General features: G+C 39.7%; 1 protein-coding gene across 3 annotated transcripts in view; it reads left to right on the top strand.

Annotated features, from left to right (window-relative positions):
* Nucleotides 1-20,224, top strand: part of LOC137876529 (phosphatidylinositol-binding clathrin assembly protein-like) — a 28,112-nt gene that overhangs the window by 2,642 nt on the left and 5,246 nt on the right. For 2 of the 3 annotated variants that reach the window (XM_068716173.1, XM_068716172.1), the window contains 17 exons: nucleotides 5,869-6,011; nucleotides 7,331-7,406; nucleotides 7,829-7,931; nucleotides 8,373-8,466; nucleotides 8,567-8,678; nucleotides 9,435-9,541; nucleotides 10,901-10,942; nucleotides 12,752-12,837; nucleotides 16,363-16,465; nucleotides 16,955-17,088; nucleotides 17,270-17,367; nucleotides 17,612-17,725; nucleotides 17,841-17,871; nucleotides 18,051-18,192; nucleotides 19,346-19,369; nucleotides 19,828-19,884; nucleotides 20,020-20,139. In XM_068716173.1, the coding sequence (XP_068572274.1) occupies nucleotides 5,869-6,011; nucleotides 7,331-7,406; nucleotides 7,829-7,931; nucleotides 8,373-8,466; nucleotides 8,567-8,678; nucleotides 9,435-9,541; nucleotides 10,901-10,942; nucleotides 12,752-12,837; nucleotides 16,363-16,465; nucleotides 16,955-17,088; nucleotides 17,270-17,367; nucleotides 17,612-17,725; nucleotides 17,841-17,871; nucleotides 18,051-18,192; nucleotides 19,346-19,369; nucleotides 19,828-19,884; nucleotides 20,020-20,139 (1,586 nt within the window). The remainder of the gene's footprint in view (nucleotides 1-5,868; nucleotides 6,012-7,330; nucleotides 7,407-7,828; nucleotides 7,932-8,372; nucleotides 8,467-8,566; nucleotides 8,679-9,434; nucleotides 9,542-10,900; nucleotides 10,943-12,751; nucleotides 12,838-16,362; nucleotides 16,466-16,954; nucleotides 17,089-17,269; nucleotides 17,368-17,611; nucleotides 17,726-17,840; nucleotides 17,872-18,050; nucleotides 18,193-19,345; nucleotides 19,370-19,827; nucleotides 19,885-20,019; nucleotides 20,140-20,224) is intronic. The other variant, XM_068716174.1, reaches the window with a different exon arrangement.

The following is a 20,224-nucleotide window of genomic DNA, read 5'->3' as shown; positions in this document are numbered from 1 at the left end:
AAACCAGTAAATGTCACTTAACTCAAGGGTGAGAGCAGATATGCTTAAAATAGATCTGCAGAATCTACATGACAAATTTTCATTTGTCAAATGGATTGTAAGAAAAGATTTATACTGTTGCTCTCAAGGACAATGAAGTTTCTCTCATAATAGGTCAGTTCATTCTCGTCGAGGTGGTTACATTATTTATCTTGCTCTGATCATTAGTGGAATAAAAAGCTCCATGCCAAAGCAGAAACTGAAGGCCTGGCTCAATTCACCCCCCTGGAAGGCTGAATTGAATTTTTTTAGCTGAATGAATGTTTTGTACTTGAGCCATTCAGATGCAGCTGTTCTAATAGACCCCGCTAGCTTCCACAATAAAACACTTTCTACTTCCTTCTAGAGGGGCCTCTCTTCTCCATCCAGGACATGATATAACATAGGACTCTCTGGCATTATATTTAGTGCAGACGTTGCATTTTCAAGGTTTAATGGAAGATGCAGTGAGTTTGTGATCAGGAGGTCAGTGGATCTACAGTAATCCCTGGTGGTGGAGAAGTGAATAAAGAATGCAAAAAAAAAAGGCAATTAACTCAACTGCTCTAAAGAAGCTTCTGGTGAGCCAGCTGTACAAGACTGAGGGTCAATCTCAGGTCTGAAAGTTTAGGTGTACGTGTGACCCACGCCCTCTTTGTGCAACTCACCCAGACCACCACTGGAGTCTTTTTTTTTTTTATTGAACTTGCCGGGTTAAACAGGGTCATTGAAACTGGCAAACACTTGATCTGTATGTTGAGGTAATGGAGGGATGCAGCTCTCAGCAGGACTGACAAATGGACAAAATCAATGTGGGTAACAGAAAAGGCTTAGAGAAACAATGTATAATGAAACAGAGGTTGCTGGCAAATATTTAAAATCATATCCAAAGGAGCTAACTTCACGTTTACATCAGAACAAAAGCACCTGGGCATTGATTCTGAATCGGTTTATCTAATCTGAGAGGTTTGATAAATACAAACAACATTTCAATTACCTTGAAAATATACTCAACTTGTTATCGACGCCTCTTTGCCAGGCTCAGTGAAAGGAATAGAAAAAGTGCTGTGCCATTTCTCCAAATACAACGCATGATAAATGAAACACATTGCTGGCCATTGAAGCTATTCAGCGTGTCTCACCGGCATCTCTTTTTTAATATAGTGTCATGACCTTGACAGACTGGTTGGTGACATAAACGGGCAATGTTGATTATTTACTAGCTCACAGCAATGATGAGCATGACAGACGGAGTAATGGGATTTCACTTTCACAAGTCAGTCTTCTGCATGGCTGAGATAGTAGAGAGCAGCAATAGAAATAAGATTCATCACACAGAGAATAGTAATCAGGCCAAAAATGACCTTCTGCCCTGAAAGTAACACAGCTGCGATATTCAGCATATGATTTATTTGGTTGTGTGTCATGGTTGTAATAGTGATGTACCGTAGAGGCAATGAAACGTGTGGAGAATAATCAAAGACCTTGTGCACCTTAGTGGCCACAGTTTTGGCCTTCCAGCCAAATTAAGTGACACAGATAAGACGTTGAAATGATGCCAGAAGAAGAGAAATAGACGGCGTGGCTTTGACTCACAGGAATGAATGGATACCTCCATACACTTACTCCCACATCTGTGTGTCAGTATAATGACCCCATCTTGCAATGCATTTTCAAGTCGCGAAAATGACTCACTTTATCTAAAGCCAAGGTCCTGAAACATCTTTAAAAAAAGTTTTTATTACATTTAAAGCAGTCACACATACTTTAAGACACTGGTTTTACATTTTATCCTAACCAACTTGATGACACCGTGTTGTCATCTTGTTCGTTATATTAATGTTTGCACAACGTTATCCTTTTAATCTTATTTGTAAATGTGTTATTGATGTACATTATATCCTATGGACTGCAGTTTATCAATAATCCCAGTTGGCAGTCGATATTTCATCACATCCCTCTGGCAATCTGTCACACGTCTATGATTAAATCCTAGCTGATGTATTATCACCCAAAGGAATGTGTGCAGGTGGACCCAGCATTTGACTGAATGGCTTAGGTGTAATTGTATTTAAGTAGAAGCATGAGTGCTTTGCTATTACTCTGTGAAAAGTTAAATAATATATTCAAACAAGTTGTAGCTGTTCTGTTAGGCTGTCCCTAGCCACAGTGGGTCTTTGTGCTAAATGCTAACATCAGCTGTCTTAAGACCACTAGCCAACAGTGTCCAAAAAAAGACTTAATTCTGGAGTGGTTTTTCACTCTTAACCAATTTTTTTGCATCTAATTGAACAAACTCACAGGAAAAAGAAAACAAGCCACATAAATACAGTCCAAATGCAAAATAAAAAAGGTGGCCATTTTTACAGTCTAGTATGTAATTATGCTATTCTCCATTAAAACAACAAAATCCAGCACAAAAAGTAGACAAGGATTTGTCAAACTACCGTAAACCAGACAAACACACTACTATTTAGAAGGTATAATGCTAACCATGCTCACCTTTTTAGTTTAGCGTGTTAGCATGCTAGCATTTGCAAACTAAACATAAAGTACAACTGAAGCAGATGGGAATGTCATTAGTTTTTCAGGTATTTGGTCACAAAACAAAGGAGTGGACAAGTTAAACTGATGATGGCACACTGTGAAGCGTTAACTAAGAGGAACATACATGTTTGCTCCAAATTGCATGGGGATGCATCCAATAGTTGCTGAGATATTTTAGTCTGGAGCAAAGTGGTGGCCCCGACATTGACATTCATACAGCGATGCTGCTATAGGGGCTAAAAAGTGTGAAGCAGGTCCACCTTACTGGTGTATTTGTTCACTTGTGACAGGAAACATTAATTAGCCAAAATCAATATGGTCTCATTCATTATTAAGCCAGGAAGGAAATTCACAAACAAACCATTAACAATGATTAAAGCATGACTGAACCATGCATGACCATTACCATGTACCGTTTTGATATTAATGCCTTGAAATTTAATTCTAAGAAAAAAAGTCCATTTATTTCTAGAGGTGATTCTAGTGTACTACAGAAGTAAAGATTCATAGCGGTCGGGTATAAATCATGATCCTTTTTTATGTTAGCATTTCTGTACATGGATATTTACTAAAAACCTGTTTGAGAATCATTTGATGATGTTTAAATATTGTTTTCTACATGTTTCACTTTCCACTTTCATATATTGGAAGACCTTTATATTTGTCCTTCATGCAGGGAAGCAAATGTTATGACGTTAATGCAGCAGAGTGAGAGCCAGTCATGGCAGGCAAAGTTGGACGAGTCGATGAAGACTATAATCAATATTGTAGGAGTTACTATCGTCTGTCTTGTTGCCCCTGAGGTTTTCACATTACTGAATAACATAAGAAGTAAAGATGAACAGGATTGAAGCATTAGCTGCAGTGAACTGCCGGTGCAACGGCTGCCTTTGACATGCATCAAAAACTTAACCGTGGTATCAACTGGCACTCTTTTGTATCCAGCGTTTCAGTGGGCGCAGAAAACATCAGAGAGCTTCCAAATAAACCCTGATAACCTCTGATCCTGTGGAAGAAACAGACCAAGGATTTGCCTCAGAAACCAAACCTTGCTTGAAGTTTTCTCACAGTAACTCAGCACGCAAATTTCTCTCTCCGCCTCTCTTTGAATACAAGTTCACTTCCTCTCACCCCCAGTGGTTTCACGTACTGAATCTGCTTTTTAAATTTAGTTTTTTTATTTGTCATTATATATGTTGATGTGCTGTTCTTTTCCATGTTGTGCTCTGCTGTCAAATTCAAGCAAAATTGCTTCTCATCTTTAAGTTTTCCTTCTCATCTTATCATATTTGTGATTTATTCCTATTGTTATTTTGTCACTTTGTTCCATCACTAAATGAGGCATTTATTTTACACTAACATTAGTATTAGAGCCTGTTCCTGATTGGGTTTTAAATAATCTGCTCAATCTCAAGTTTATACAGTACTGCAGAGTCTAAACAGGGATTTTGAGAGCAGAAGAGTGAAATAAATGTAATTGGTTTATCCAGAAAAGATCTTTAACGTCACTAAACAGATTGTATGAAGCAGCTCTACAAGTGCACAATACGGTCCATTTACAATACAGTCCAAGGGTTTTACTGTAAAACACATAAATTTCAAAGAAAAAAAATAATCTTTATAATTCGAGATTTTAACCTTTTCATTTTAGTAATCCAACTGAATCACAACTAAATAAGATTAGCAGAATATGCAGTATACAGGGCACACAAACATGTTTCTGCTATTTAAAAGCTTGGCTCTTTAACTAGGGAGTCAGTAAATCTTTGAGATTAAACAGAGGCCGAACATATTTCACATTTTGATCTTTTGCCAGAGAAATCCTTTAAGACTTTAGGGCATTGTTCCACCAATCTGACCTCATTGTATATTTAGTGTTCACAGCTGAATTTTGAATGACATACCATTGTAAACATAAAACTGAAAACTTCTCTCTTTTGATTTTAAAATCGATCCTGTTCCTGAGTTAACTTGGCAGTTCTTCATTAAAAATACACACTATTTGCTTTGAACAGAAAATATACACTTTAAATGAGAGTCCCATTCAGTAAACATTTGAGTCAATTCAGTCTTATTCAGGTCCCAATCTCTGAGTCTAAAAAGTGAAGCCAATGTGAAGGTCTCTTAAACTTGCATTCTTTCTACTGGCCATCAGGGGGCCACGCCTCTAGTTGCAAAAATAAGTCAGATACTACTTGTACTTCTCATTTGATTTATTACCTTTTTAAACATTGTGAACATGAGTTTATGGTCTCAATAACTAGTTTCAAGTTTGTATCAATACAGCATGATGTTCATTTAGTAAATTATTGTCCCATTTAGAGTAAAATAGACGATAACGCAGGGTATGCTTCAGGGCGGGCTGCCTTGTGACTGACGGGTCGTTACCACGGCATTGTCCGGTCTGCGAGTTTCCCGTGTTTTCATCTTACAACTTTAACCCTTTCACAGTGTGTTTCATGAAAGTTAATTGTAATGTTTTGGTTGCCTAAAAAAGTCAGCGTTCGGTTGTTCTTAGCTCTACCCTCTCATTTTTTACTTCTGGTTGCAAAAAAACAAAATGGCGATGGTCAAAGATCAAGATGGCGACAGCCAAAATGCCGAAATGACTACGTCCTATACAGTCTATGGTTTTATTCTATTATTGTTAACAAGGATGCTTTGGAAGTAAAACTATGACTCATTATTCATCATAGGGCTATTCATTTGACCATTTTTTTTCAAAGAATGCATCCATTGTTGATGTTGAATTGACCTTGTAACATAATTTTCCATCTTCTTAGTTGATAATTTTTTGGTATTTTGGTGGATGGTAGGTGGCATAGTTGAATAGAAGCCACAAAATTGGATTTTGCGATACAGTAGGTTCTGATTCATCTGTCTATTCAGTCTCTATCATTATATAATCATTTATTCATTGATTTGAGTGCTGATATTGAGTGAGTCAAAATGAATGCACCATTTGATAAGACTGCCTTCATTGTGGAGGTTCATTCATTCCATCGATTCTCAATAACTCAACCTGTAAGCTCTCTAAGGTAATACATTATGATATTGGCATGTGGCTGGTGCATTTATTCACAGGGACTTACAGTCAGTGAAAATGCAGGGTTTGAGTTGAAGGACGCGGGAATGTTCATAGCAGTCAAACCTGCGACTTTACAGATGATCTCTAACCTCTTGGCCACATGCCTGTTTCTATAACATTTGTTTATCATAAACCAATACAATTATTGGTTTATTCTTTTACAGCTTTCTCTGCATGTCCAGAATAGTTTATGTTATTTGTTTTGTGTCCTCCAGACCTGATCCACTGCACCAATGAGCTGAACGTCAGCATCCCCCACCTGGCAGACACACTGCTGGAGCGCACGGCCAGCAACAGCTGGATAGTGGTTTTCAAAGCGCTCATCACCACACACCACCTCATGATGTACGGCAACGAGGTGAGCAAACGGAAAATTCTCAGGATGACAAGAAAGTAGTTTATCATCTTGAAATAAAAAGCTTGTTTTAATGAGATCAAATATGTTATGTGGCCTCAACAGAAAAAACGCTCTAAAAATGTTCTCATAACAGTTTTCATCAATATTGCTGTCATAATCCTGGGTGTTAGCTTGATCTATTTCACAATACAATAGGATACACAATCGTGAAGAAAAAACTGCCATGCCCAGCCAGCCACAAGTCACTAAGCTTGATGGTCAACTCCATTAGCAATCTATGCCTGGATCGTTCGTCCAGTTAGTTGTAACAGTGGAAAGCTGCAGAATATCAGCTTCAGGACGAGCTCACTAGTGCCGAATTGATTTGTCAATTTTCCATTAGTCAATGGACAGAAAACCAATCAAAAACAATTTAGATCCGCTGGTCTATTAATTGTTGGGAACACTTTATAAAGATTTATTGATAATGCAATGTTAGTTGCAGGCCAACACAAGATGATGAACTATTAATGAAGCATTAGAAAAGTGCACATGGGAGTCAATGAAACAAAGACATTTCCTGTGCAATCTAATGCTCCCTGAGCCTCCGCCTCCATACACACAAACATGAAAAAGAGAGACTGATTGCCAATCGGCTAGCTCGAGTCATTGATCTGTCCAGAATCTGACATTTTGCTCACAAGGCTGAAGCAATTTCTCTCCAACTCTTGCAGCGACTTTCTCTGAAGCGGTATCTTCCACATGTGCAACAAGGACTGATGATGTATACCGCTGACATTTCAATGGCCAGTGTGACAAATCACCTCGCTCCGCTAGCTCACGCTACAGGAGCAACATCCAAAGCATCAAACATGTTAAACGATGAGCGTGTCAGACTAGAGAGAGGGATTACAGCGGGCACACTGACCCTCTCAAAAGTTTTCAAACAACAAACTTTTAGCAGCACAAATAGTGACGATGTTCAGAGTTTACCTGCACAGAAAAACTGAGGGTTTAAAACCCATTAATTGTCACCTTTACTTCCTTAATGTGATGCATTTATTGTCAAAATAGGATGCTGGAATGGGATCATTGTTCAATTTTACACCGACCTTTAAAAAACGAGGGCAGCTACAGTATTGAAGGAAGTCAAAGTGTCCATTTCATGACTTTAAGTCGACAAACTCGCTTTTAAAGCTGCAACTCCTGTCTACAAACAAACCCTTTGCTTTGCGTGACATAGACACTGTTATTGTGTCTGAGTGGACATGACTGGATGTTGTCAGGGAACAGCATCAGATAAGTTACTAACTCTTTCCTCTCTCCTTTTTTTCCATCAGAGATTGATGCAGTACCTTGCCTCCAGAAACACGCTCTTCAACCTCAACAACTTTCTAGATAAGGCTGCACTACAAGGTGATTTAATGCTATTTGGCTGTTTGTAAACTCAGCAGTGCTGCACGTCTAACATAATGACTTTATGTCAGACTCTCCCTGGCTCTGTAACACTATCAATAAGCCCATTTCAGAGCTGATTTCAAAGGGAAGCCACGGTCCGGGATTGAAACACTACAGATAAATGCGCCTTTTGTTGGACACAAGAAGCTGCTGAATGTTACTGAAAATGGAAACACATGACTTTGTAATTAAATATACTATATAATATATATATAAACCTGAAGGTAAAATGGTGCAACAGCCAGTTTGGAGAAAAGCAGATTGCTCGTGGAGAAGTTAGTCCACTTCCTATCAGCGGGATTATAGCTTCTTAACACGGTTTTGATAATAGGCCAAAGTGATCCGTCTCTAACTGCAGCGCCCCCTCTGTGCCCCCGCAGGCTATAACATGTCAACTTTCATCAGACGCTACAGCCGCTACCTGAATGAAAAAGCCATGTCTTACAGACTAGCAGCAGTGGACTTCACCAAGATGAAGAGAGGGTAACAAACTCAACACACACGTCACATATATGGAGAGGCATTATGGGCTTTTCTGACCAAACGGGATGGAATTATTATTTTCCACAAGTGTTTTTATTTTTATGCTTTTACTTACATGTGATTCAACAATCCAAAGGCTAAATCTGTTTGCTATATAGTTGATCTAGACAGCCAACAAAAGAAACTGACTGGGTTGTTATATTTTACAGTTTGTGGGTTGGTAGGCACAGCAGATACCCGGTTGTATGCGCAGAAGTACTGAAAAAGTGACTGTTTTGTGACATGTCCCCTTTAAAGTGCATTTATTGACGCTAATCTACAACAGCGTATATATCTGAGGGACTTCCTTACACACGTACACACCTTAGGTCTCCAGGCCTGATAAATCCTGTGTGTGTGTTGCATGCGTGTTTGTGTGCATGTATTCTTGTCTGCTACCAGAGCTGATGGCGTGATGCGCACCATGACCACTGAGAAGCTGATCAAGACTCTGCCAATCATCCAAAACCAGCTGGACGCACTGCTGGATTTCCAGGTAAAACGTCTGACTCAAAGACTCAACACTTGATTGTAAAATACGGTAATATCTTGATCCAATCTCATTAATTTTCTCTTTCTCTCCGTCTTTCCTCCAGCCTAACTCCAACGAGCTCACCAATGGAGTGATCAACACAGCTTTCATGTTGCTGTTTAAAGACTCCATACGGTTGTTTGCTGCTTACAACGAAGGGGTCATCAACATGCTGGGTAAACCACACACACAATACAGCAGATACAGTAGTATTTATGCAGTAATCTGCCTCTGATGTTGAGATCACAAGACTGTAGTCTGACTCACTGGATGTAGAGTGCAGGTATGAGCCACCTATTTCAGCAGGCATTGTAAAGCATTCCACTATCTATTTTGCGAGGATACCCAGGACTATTGTGATTGGTTTAAATAAATGCAAACAAGCCGGAGCGTTTTTTCCCCTGTACCAGAATGGTAATGTGTGGAGCCAGACCTCTCAGTAGCGCTGACACAGCGCTGTTTGGTGATAGGTCTGGCTTTGCGAGACTAACAAGACTCAACCCTTCTTTAAAAAGGGGAAAATCAATTTTTCCTCCGACTGCATCGAAAAGTCCAATTGAAGATCACCTTCTTTTCTTCCATTAATTACTAAGCCAGTGAGGAGTCAGTGGCTGAGAACAGACCATCAGATTTTTTAACGAGGAGTTCATGAAATGATTGATTACTTAATTGACTTGATCTACGGCTCTTCATATGGTTAAATAGTAACTGGGACTCTATGAGGAATATATTTTAGCCTTCATCTGCACCAGATGTGCGGGGTTATCAGGACAAATCAGTATCAGGTTGAAGTCTTTTTTTTATTGTATACACTTTCTAACATCATTATCTAGCACCTCAGTGGGCTAAAATAAGGTAACATGCGCTTTTCCCCTGATTTGTGAATAAACAGTGATTTTGTGCTGATTTGGGACTGTTTTTCTGATACACAGAGAAATACTTTGACATGAAGAAGAACCAGTGCAAAGAAGCTTTGGAGATCTACAAGACTTTCCTCAACAGGATGACCAAACTGTCTGAGTTTCTCAAAGTGGCAGAGGTAACGTTTGTTTGTCCTGTTGCTCCTCCACGGAAGAAACAGAGTTATACGCCACTGGAGAGGGCGAGAATATCTGTCTGGGGCGAATCTCGACAGCCTCCTATGAAGGAATCTCCATTTTCAATTATAATTTGATCCTGTTTCTCAGAAGAATTTCACCTGCAGAGAAAATCCACTTAAACCTGTTGAGATTCGCTCCACACTTTCTGTTTCCCTTTGGATCTGATTTACGGTTGCTATTTTCAAACCTAAAACTGACCGTAGATCAGTGTCCAGGGGCTCTCCTTAACCTTCCTAAGTCTTTTTTTGCCTCTAGATTTTCCTCCTGTTTCTGTCCTTCTCTTGCCCTGACCAGGGGAGGGGGTAACTCCATGACAAGTGATTAATGGCTGAGTCTTAGCCTATCAGAGAGTCACTCATGTAGAGCTTCCAGTTGAGGGACCCCTCGCGTGCTGCCTGTTCACATGCCTGCACTGCATGCCCAAGCAAGCTCTTTTTCTATCACTATCTCTGTCCTCTTCCTCTTATTTTATTTCCTCTCTTTTCTTTAAAAAAAACAACGTAAAAATGGCTGTTATCCAGTGAACAGTTGCAATTCTTTCTAGACTGCACAGTGAACATAAACAGTTTTATCCTGCGTAGTATTGTCCCGTGCGCCATCTTCAAAAGCTTTCTCTCTGCTTGGTTTCGTTCCTATTTGGAAGGTTTGGGGTGCAGCCACTCGATCCAAAGAAAAAAACTACAACAGACTAACGTTGACTTTAAGGACCCATTCATTTTATCTGTCTAACAAAATGTGTGTTTGTCTGTTTGTGTGTCATCTGTGCCCCCCCCTTTTCTCTTTCTGTTCAAAGTCAACATTAGTTGAGTGTCTTCCTTTTGGATGTTTCTTACCTCGCAGTCACGTGACCTGTTGTCTGCCCTCTCTGCCCTGCCTGTTCAATCAGTCGGTGTGCTCAGCATTCATTTCAAACCAGTCTCCAGATCTCAGTGTGTGTGTGTGTGTGTGTGTGTGTGTGTGTGTGTGTGTGTGTATTTATAAGTGTGTGTACATAAACTGTGTATATATAGGTGTTTGTATGCGTGTGCATGCTCCCTCCTCCTCTGTTGTCTTTTATTTGTTTTCCTTTCCAGCCACTGCATGAAGTAATGAATGCTTGAGTTTGATTCTTCTTTCTCCCTCCTCCTCCTCCTCCTCCTCTTCCTCTTTCACACGCCTCTTCCCTTTTTTTTCCCTTTTTTTTTTTAACTCTGTTGGATTTTTTTGGTTTATTTCTTGTTTTATTATTACATTTGGTTTATTTTTTATTTTGCCTCCCTCCTCCCTCCCTTACCCCTCCCTCCTTTTTTGTGACACAGCGAGTTGGGATAGATCAGGGCGACAGCCCCGATCTCACACAGGTCAGTCTACATCTCATCTCAATCAGTCAATCAACCAATCAGTCAACCAGTATTTAAATCCGTCAAGTCAATCCCATAATGCTTCATTCTAAACGCTCCCGTTCCCTACTCACCCTACAGACCTGCCCACACTGCAGCTGCCATGTCCTCCTCTCTTCTTCACTCTCCTTAACTTCTTCACCTTTTTTCCTTTTCTCTAGAATAGAGAGGAAACAATAAATGAAGACCTGCATATAGTCTTGAACCACATTTTTTTTTTTTTTTTTTTTTACAATTTCTAAGCATTAGTGCAGGAATTTCATTTTTTCATTATCTAAAATCATTGCAAAACAAATTTTACTCTTCGGTAAGATTTTGAAAGCAGCTGTATGCAGCTGAATATCAAAAGTTTTTAGCCTCTTTTTTTGCATATTTCTATTTTAGACATCCATGACCGGGGCTTATTATTTCCACAGCCGTATTTCTGGCATTTTCCCAGTGTAAATATCAAGGCTTGTCTCTTCATTCAAAGGCTTATCATATAAATAAGTCAGCACAGCTTTATGAAATAGGTTTTTGCCCACATAAGCAGTGTTCAAATCATTTCCCTGAAAAGATTATGTCCCTTTGCATTAGCTGTGGGGAGAGCAGCGAATGGTTTTATTAAATAGGTCTCTGCAAATATGACTTGGATAGGTGTACATAATGCCATCATAAGCACTGCATATCATGGTGAAGGCCGCAAATGCAAAGTATCCTTTTCAGTGGAACCATAATTGGATGTTTACAATGTGAGAAATCAGGTAACATACTGACAAGGGAAGACTTTTTTAAATTAATGCCATGTCTGTAGTGCTTAAGAAGACCTTATATGCCCTTATTCAACAACATAGTGACCCATGCCTTTACTGAGCTCTAGATATGTGTCTGTTTTACTTTTAAACCTTCAGCATATTCTAGATTTCTCTGAAGAAGGATATCCAGAATTCGCATTTTACTCTCTTTCCCCCTTAAAATAAGTATATGAGAAATCTTTTCTTTGCTTGTTGTGTTTTCGTTGTGATTTCTGGTGCAGAAATGTAAGACTCTAGATGAAAAACATGGTATCACATAGTGGTTAAAATGATCCCATCCATCCTTTTTGTTTTACTATGAAGAGTGCTGGCCAGCTGCTCGATGTGCATACCTGGTTTTTCACCAGATGTTTACATTTCACTGAGTTAACTACCTTGGCTTCCAGTGGGATACAATTTTTTTACTTAGCTTTAGCTGCTGCCTAATTTCCAAACTAAATAAATAATTACGTTAATTTGACTTTTAACCACCTAACGTGGAATCCACCAGTTAACTCAAAATTTTTGGACTGTGATTTTCTTTACCCGTGTGCGTGTGTAAGTGTGTGTGTTTACAATAGCGTGCACTGCTGGCCTCTGCATGGGCTCGTTAGACGGTTCAGAGACGTGTTTGTTGTGTTTCTACTCTGGAGCCCTGCAGATACAACGCTCCGCTGCTCTGTCCTGACCCGTCAGTCCCGCTGTGGACTCGCTTGCATGATCCAAGGCTGATGTTTGCATGCTGGTGAACCAAACCTGATGAAACCAAATGCAAAAAAAAAAAAAAAAGAGCAAACAGCTGTTGTAGAGTAGATAATGAATCTGAGGGTAATGTCTTAATTTTTGCTGCCGCTTTGTGCGCGTATGTGGGTGAGTGGGATAAAATGAGGAGGTGAGGAGATGGGAGTGAGAGAAAGCGGTTTGTCCCATTTTGTCCACTTGGCTGTGGTTCTAATGATACCCCATCAACTCCCCTCACATTTACACCCCCCCTCAGGCTCCCAGCTCTCTCCTGGAGGCTCTGGAGCAGCATCTAGCCTCTCTGGAGGGCAGGAAGCTCAAGGACCTCTCTGCAGCAAGCAGGTACGATCAGACCACAAAAGAAGTTACTCAGATCTTCTGCAATAACCACCCAATACTACTGCTATTCCTACAGCAATTACTCTTGGTACTACAGCAAGTACTGCCGTCAGGGGGCTACTTCTGTAAAACTACTGGTACTACTTTTATTACAAGACAAACAATGAACAAGACTTGGGCTGCGGTCCTTTTTGCTTCGGAAGGTTCCTAACTGAGTGAAATGACCCGGAAGTATCTAAGTGGCCGCTGTGATAAGAGCTGTTCGAATTCTCCAAATGCTAAGGAAAGGTGCTTCGATACTTCCTTCATTAGCTCCTTTAGCATAGAAAACACTGGATCTTCCTTTACGAAAGGAAAGTAGGTAATTCCACCCCACAATTCCTTGCGGCGGCAACATTTAAAGTGACGCACCATTCGGCAGTCCATGAAAACAAACAATATGCTTATCTTACACAGGTTTAGCAACTATACTCATACAGTCATAAAGTAATGGGATTCATGTTGATGAATATGAATAGACAGTGTATTGTCAGTGTACAATGTATTTATTTACTTCAAACATGCAACAAATACGTTTTTTTAAAAGAATACGAAATAAAATGAAAAGTAAATATAGCAAACAGTCAATGAACAAATTCTCAATAACAAGAAACATCAGTAAAATAGAAAAGCTAGGCCTATGGTAGATTATTAAACTGTTAAAAAACTAAATATAACCAAACCGTTGAATCTACATTACTGCAGGAAATAATATTTAACAGGTACGTTGATATTGAAGCTCCGGTGTCTCTCCTTCACACCACGAGTGAAGCAACCTTTCACAAAAGAAGCTGTTATATTGCATGCAGCATGCTTGGGGGCATACATTTCATTGGGTTGTATTTTAGTTCTGCGTTTTGTAGTTCTTTGTTGTAGTTTCGCCATGGCAGTCCTACATCAGTGACGTCCGCCGTTGCATCATAATTACGTAGCTTAGTGAAAGTGGAGTCTTTTTTTTAACTCCTCATAAATTATCCTTCACATCTTTTCTTGACCCCATGACATTTTACATAGAGGTCAAGGAAAAGTGGTTAGGAATAGAAGGTCGGTCATTTTTGGACTTTTCGACCGCGGCCGAGGTATCTACAGCCATGTTATGAGTGTTGGTGTATTTAGACACAGTGGTGCTTTGAGCTAAATGCTAATTCAGCATGTTTACATGCGCACAGTGAAATTTCTAACAGTTTGATGTTTTGCAGGTAAAGTTTACCATTTTAGTGTAGTGTGTTGGCATGCTAAAATTCATGCTAAACACAAAGTCCAGCTGAGGCTGATGATAATCTCATTAGTTTTGCAGGGATTTCATAAACTGAAGAATAACACAAATTGAAGTTTTGACTTGTTGATGGCACTAGATGGAAGCTCACTAAAATGTTTCAATATATCCTGAATGTGTCAGGGGTTAAGGCAAAAATGGTAGCAGGGGATGGACCCAAACGCAGAGAAACAGGGGGAACAGAGGGATGATCAACAGTGATTTTAATAATAAAGAAAATGTTCAGAACAAAACTTGCAGAGCAGGGAAGTCAAAAAATGTGTAATTAAAAATCCAAGAAAAAACTGAACGGGCAAAACAGGATCAAGTAAACTAGGAAAAAAGGGGATACATACAGGGTAGCAGGGAACATACCAGGAAGCATTGCAGAGCAGAGCAGGTAGCATGACAGACAAAAAGACACTGAGATGCACAGGGTTTAAATACACTGGGGAGGTGCAGGTGATTAGACAGAGGAGGATTCAATCAGGGGCGGGGCAGACAATCACACAGGTGGAAAAACATACAAAGGCAGGAAGTGAAGTGAACATGAGATACAAGAGGCAGGGAAATTCAAAATAAAACAGGAAACCAACTAAACAAAACCCAAGATCGTGTCAGAAGGGAACATGAATGTCTGTACTAAATTTTACTCAAAATGTAATTATACAATACTAAAGTAAAGTACTTAATACTAAGATAAAAGAAAGAAGAAGAAAAAAGGTCAGTTAACATGTGCTCAGAGTAAACAATAGCTGCCTTAAAAATGTGATGACATGATATACGACTGTTAAATAACCCAAAATAAATTGTATGAACAAGAGTGGTTATGAGCACAAGAGCTCATAACCAACAGTAAGTTATATTTCTATAAACGGAACTTTATGTCGACTGTGAATACAACATGATAATCAATTGTAAAAAATACAACCGCCTAAGAATTACCTAGAAAAGAGTCATACAATGAAACAAACTTCACCGACAATACATCAGAAGCCTATGGACACCAAGGAGGGTGCAAGAAGAATAATTTAATAGAATAAAAAAGGCAAGGCCACACACACACACTCAAAGCAAAAATAGCCTCAGTATGTGTCCACTCAGGCTCTTTAGGCTACATGAAAAGTTAGAAGTTAACTTTGCGAGCAACGCAAACTCTTAGCTGGAGGACCACCATGGGCATTTCAGCATTCAGGGCTTAGTTAGCCACACCCAGTATTCACCTGTTAATGACGCAGAAACAAGGGTGTGTTTGATTTGCGTCACTTAGCGTGCTCGCCTGGTTTATTAAATAAGGGGCTCTCAACCTTTTGTAAGGCCCACTTCTGATTGTTAAAAAAAATCACCTTTTCAAAAAAAGGAGAAAAAATAAACTGGGCTGTACATTTCTATCAGCTGCAATGACCATAAAACATATTCTGCTCTCCCATCACTGCCTCCCATTATGAATCCAGATTTAATGTATTCAGGGTCATACTTCTTTGGAGCATTTACTGGCACAGGGTTCTCTCACACATCACTTTTTCGTTTTAAAAACGGACCCATTTTGTTTCACTGCATCAGAGGTAACGTTAGCTAGCTAACAGTGAAAACAGATGTGTCGTGATTGTTATATTCAAATGTAACTCATTGAAATCATGCTTTGTTTGAATCACTATATGTTTTATTTATGTGGATATTTGAGCACATTCAGATATACAAATAACTAGCTTTGTAAAATAGCAAAAAATACATTTATTAATTTAATCCAAACATTTGTCAGTAACTCTGCGGACCACTAGGCGCTCTGAGGCTCAAATAGGTTTAAAATAGCTGCATTGAATCACTGCTTTATTCAGGTTGATGCAACCTTTTGCTACCTACCAGAAGTAGCCTACCATAACACTAACCATGACGCATAATGATGCCAACCTTAAATTATTCCATTATTGTGCATTTATGTGCTGTTCCCTCTGAATCCCAGTGACCTTCGTCATACCTTTCATCTAGTGTATCATCTATCATCTAGTCATGATGTAAATTTGGCCAATACTTTCGTACCTCGAACCGTTTGGTTTTCTTAACAATGAGCATAACAGCCTCACAGGGCTGCAGTATTCTATATCCTTTTTAAAATAAAGTTGAGGTCACAAAGCATTATAGAGTGGATCTCAGTAAAAAGAGCAAAGACAAACAAAACAAAGCAATGTTTCAACCAGTATTAAAAAAAATATGGGTTTGTGTCTCACCTTTAGATCCAACACCTTGTCCAGTGCAGTGTCCTCTCTCTCCAACACTGGGATCTCTCTCAGCCACATGGATGACAAGACAGAAGACAACAGACTGCAGCAACACAAGGTGAGACATTTGCAAAACTCCTACATACACATAGAGACAGGCTTAGACAGCTACATACCAACAAGTCTGTACTCAATGAAACCACACTGTGATCATTGTGAGTTGACATACCTTTTCACAAATGAACAGTTTTTGCTTTTATGTGAGAAAAGCACACTGAAACCATTTTTAAATGGTGTGAAGTGATCATCAAGTCTTTTTGTCCTCCACACTGTTGTTGAAGTCGAATGGACAGGTGCATTTGTCCTGCAGTACAGTGAAATACACTGTCTGTGCTTGGCTGCTGGCCCGTAGCGAAGAGCTGCACAGAGAATGACAATGAAGTCACAATCTCAAGACCCTCTGCAGTGGATTCCTCACTTAAATAAAGAAGCACCCAGGAATAGACTTTTTTTTTTCCAGAGGAGGTTAACATGATTCTTGTGTGCTGCAGGGCTATTTGCAAACCACAGGAATATCATATTATACTGATGATGTTTCCCATTGCAGGAGGACAGTCATAAGGTGATCAATATTCAGACACCCAATGTGTCACCCAGCACCCAGTCAGTGGGCAGTGCCAACAGCAGCGGAGGAGCCACAGATCTCTTCTCCAATTCACCAATCATACCAGTCAGCAACCAGTGAGTCTAACATCTGCAGTGTCAAACTGCTTTAAAGGGAAAGTCATTTGTATGTTGCAGAAAGACTCCAGCTCTTCAACTAGAGGCCTTTCGCCTGGTTGCTATTAAAGATCAGATTTTTTTTTCTGGTTACATAAAAAAACAAAAAACTGTGCTCTCTTTCCAATTTTCCTTCCTGCAGTGTGCCAAACCTGACCAGTGAGCTGTTTACCCTGCAGCCTAACTACACCCCAATCCAGACCACACACACTGTGCCCAACAACAACAATGCCTGGGGAGGTAGGACTGCATACCCCCCCCCCCCCCCCCCCACACACACACACACACACACACACACACACACACACACACACACACACACACACACACATATATATAAAATCATGCAAACATAGAAGGAAGCATGCAAATAAACACTACTCAGAGGTGGATATGCTGTGACAGATGTCCAGTTGCTTCATGCTCTTGACTCACTTCCCCTCTTTTCTCCTTTCATGTTACCATGGTAACCTTTGGATGTCAGGCGACCTGCTAAAGCCAGCCCAACCTGCTCAAATTCACAGCCCTGGAGTCCAATTGCACTCTGGGAAAATGCTGCCCAATGATTTGGACTCTTCATTAGCCAACCTCGTTGGTAGTGAGTGTGCAGAATCTCTCGAAATATTCAGTCTCCGCTTTCATTTTGATCTGTTATTCTTCTCTGGCTCTGTTGCTTCCTTTCAGCTGATATGTTTCTTTTTTCTTTCTCTCAGATCTGCAGTTTGGGGGGACGCAAGCTAAAAAGTGAGTGGGTTTTCCTGACATCTAAGATTCCGCCACAAGCAAATGATTCAGTCTATCCAACTTTATCACTGTTCAAACGCTTTTATGATTCATTAATTTTCTGTCAGATTTCGCATAAGCTGTGCACCTAAAAATGGTGTGTGTGTGTGTGTGTGTGTGTGTGTGTGTGTGTGCATCAGGCCGGAGCTCCAGTGGAGTCATCTGGTGGAGAAGAAGCCAACAGGAGGAGGCGGATGGCAGTCAAAGACCATGTGTACCAGCACCAACTGGACACACACCACCCATCCCATGGCACCTGCACCCATGCAAGTCCCTCAGATGGTAAATTAAAATATTAATTCACAAATCACTCATTCTCCTGTTAGTTATGAGCAGTACAATTTACACTATTATCATTGGGTGTGCTCCACTTAAAAGCTGTGAAAGAATAAATTAAAGAATAAAAGATCACGTTCATTCAGTTCACGAAGAGGTAAAATAGAGAAAAGCTCAAAACAGAGAATATTTGGCAGTTATTGCTTGAAAAATTACTTAAACGGTTAATTAACTATCACAATTGTTGCAAAAGAATATTCTGCCTCTGATGTCATGATACTACAAACATCAGCGACAGATGTCTTTTTAGTTTAGAGGGTATGATTTCAATTTTGTTTCATATTTATTCTCATTTTAATCGACCCAAGATCTTCCTTGCTGCCAGTGTTTTAATACATTTTGTAAAAAGAAAAAAGTTTAATGAAATCTTACGTAAAGAGGTACAAAATGAAACACCAAAATATGGTTTACATTTTGTTTACCTTATGATTTGCAGGTGCCTTCATCATTTCAAGTGTTTTGTAAAAAGAAATGTAGGACTGCAACATATGTTTTTGCAGTCGTACCTCTGGGAGTTACAAAATAACTTTTGAAAATTAAAAATGAAATCAAACTAACAATAAAGTCTCTGTATTATATAGGGTCAAGTCTGTAAATGTGGCCTTTTTTGTCAGGGAAGCACTACTGCACTGCTCTAGCAAAAGGTTTTTTAAGAAGTATGGTATTGTGTATTCATTTGGTGCCATCCATCATTCTGTCAGAGAAGTCAGTTTCTCCTAATGTTCATATATCTCATTCTGAAATGAAACTCATTAAATGTACCTGTTGGCCAAATGTAACTTTCCGCTGCACTCAGGGCTTTTAAAAGGAGCTCCCAAATGTGTATCTGTCCTTTGTGCTCCACTCTAATTATCCGCAAGTCTCTTCCATTCAATCTGGTTTCATCTTTTAATTTTCGTCTGATTGACCTCTCGACTCAGACCACTCATTTATTCAGCAAATGGCTCGGAAAGCCGGTGGCACGACAAGAATTTAAAGTAGAAGAGTTTTGAGCATGAGGAATGGGCAAAGGTCTGGTTTATCTTCTCTGCTCATTTAGAGAAAAGGCCCGAGCATGGCTTTTATTGTTGTAACTCTCTTTCTCTGTATCTCTCCACAGAATGGGATGATCTATACTGGCTACGTAAGCACATTTACTCACTTCACTTTCCCTTCCCTCCTCTTCATGCACTGGATTTAATCCTGACATCCTCCAAAAACCTCTCTGCTTTTTTTTTAATGCTTGTGACACTTTTATAATTAGGCTCTTTGTGTTGTGGATGATACATGAATTATCAGAGGAAAAGGGAATTATTTTGCTTATTGTGCTCCCTTGGCATTGTGTTTCATCCCTTGTGGCTGCCAATCTTCTACCTCAGTTCTACATTGTAAAATATTGCACCTCTTTTTGTTGCTGAGGATTTGGAGTCTTGCTACACGAAAACAATTGCAAATGTTAAAGAGAGTCAGGACATTTCTGTCTTTGTTTGGAGGTCTTCTGACAGTATCACGATTATATTTGTAATCAACTTTCAGGTCAAGATTAAGACTGTACCTCAGCCAGAAAGTGATGTATTGTGATCCTCTCCTTTTTCCATACAGGCTCCCGCACCAGTGGCTTTTCCTATGACGACACCCCAAGTGCCTGTGTATGGAATGGTAAAGAACAGCTTTAACCTCAGTCATACATTCATACTCAGCTGGCATGAATCTACTCTAAATCTGAAACATTTTGTTATCTCCTGTCCACTCCCCATCTATTGCCATTCCTTCTCCCACCTGTCCTCTGAGCAGCTCCCTCCTCAGATGAGTCATCAGATGGGGGGCGTTCCCATGATGGCCCCGCAGACTGTCATGTACAACCAGCCTGTCCTGAGACCCACCAACCCATTTGGACCCATGCCAGGGACACAGGTAACACACACACAAACATACATATGTATATATATCAGCTATTAAGCTATTTCTTCAGGAAATCAGTTTATCTCTCAATAAATGT

The sequence above is a fragment of the Cebidichthys violaceus genome, unplaced genomic scaffold, assembly GCF_023349555.1.
Source record: "Cebidichthys violaceus isolate CVI_PGR_0920_01 unplaced genomic scaffold, fCebVio1.0.p SCAF_20, whole genome shotgun sequence".
Classification (NCBI taxonomy): domain Eukaryota; kingdom Metazoa; phylum Chordata; class Actinopteri; order Perciformes; family Stichaeidae; genus Cebidichthys; species Cebidichthys violaceus.
This window is presented reverse-complemented; position numbering and strand designations above follow the sequence as displayed.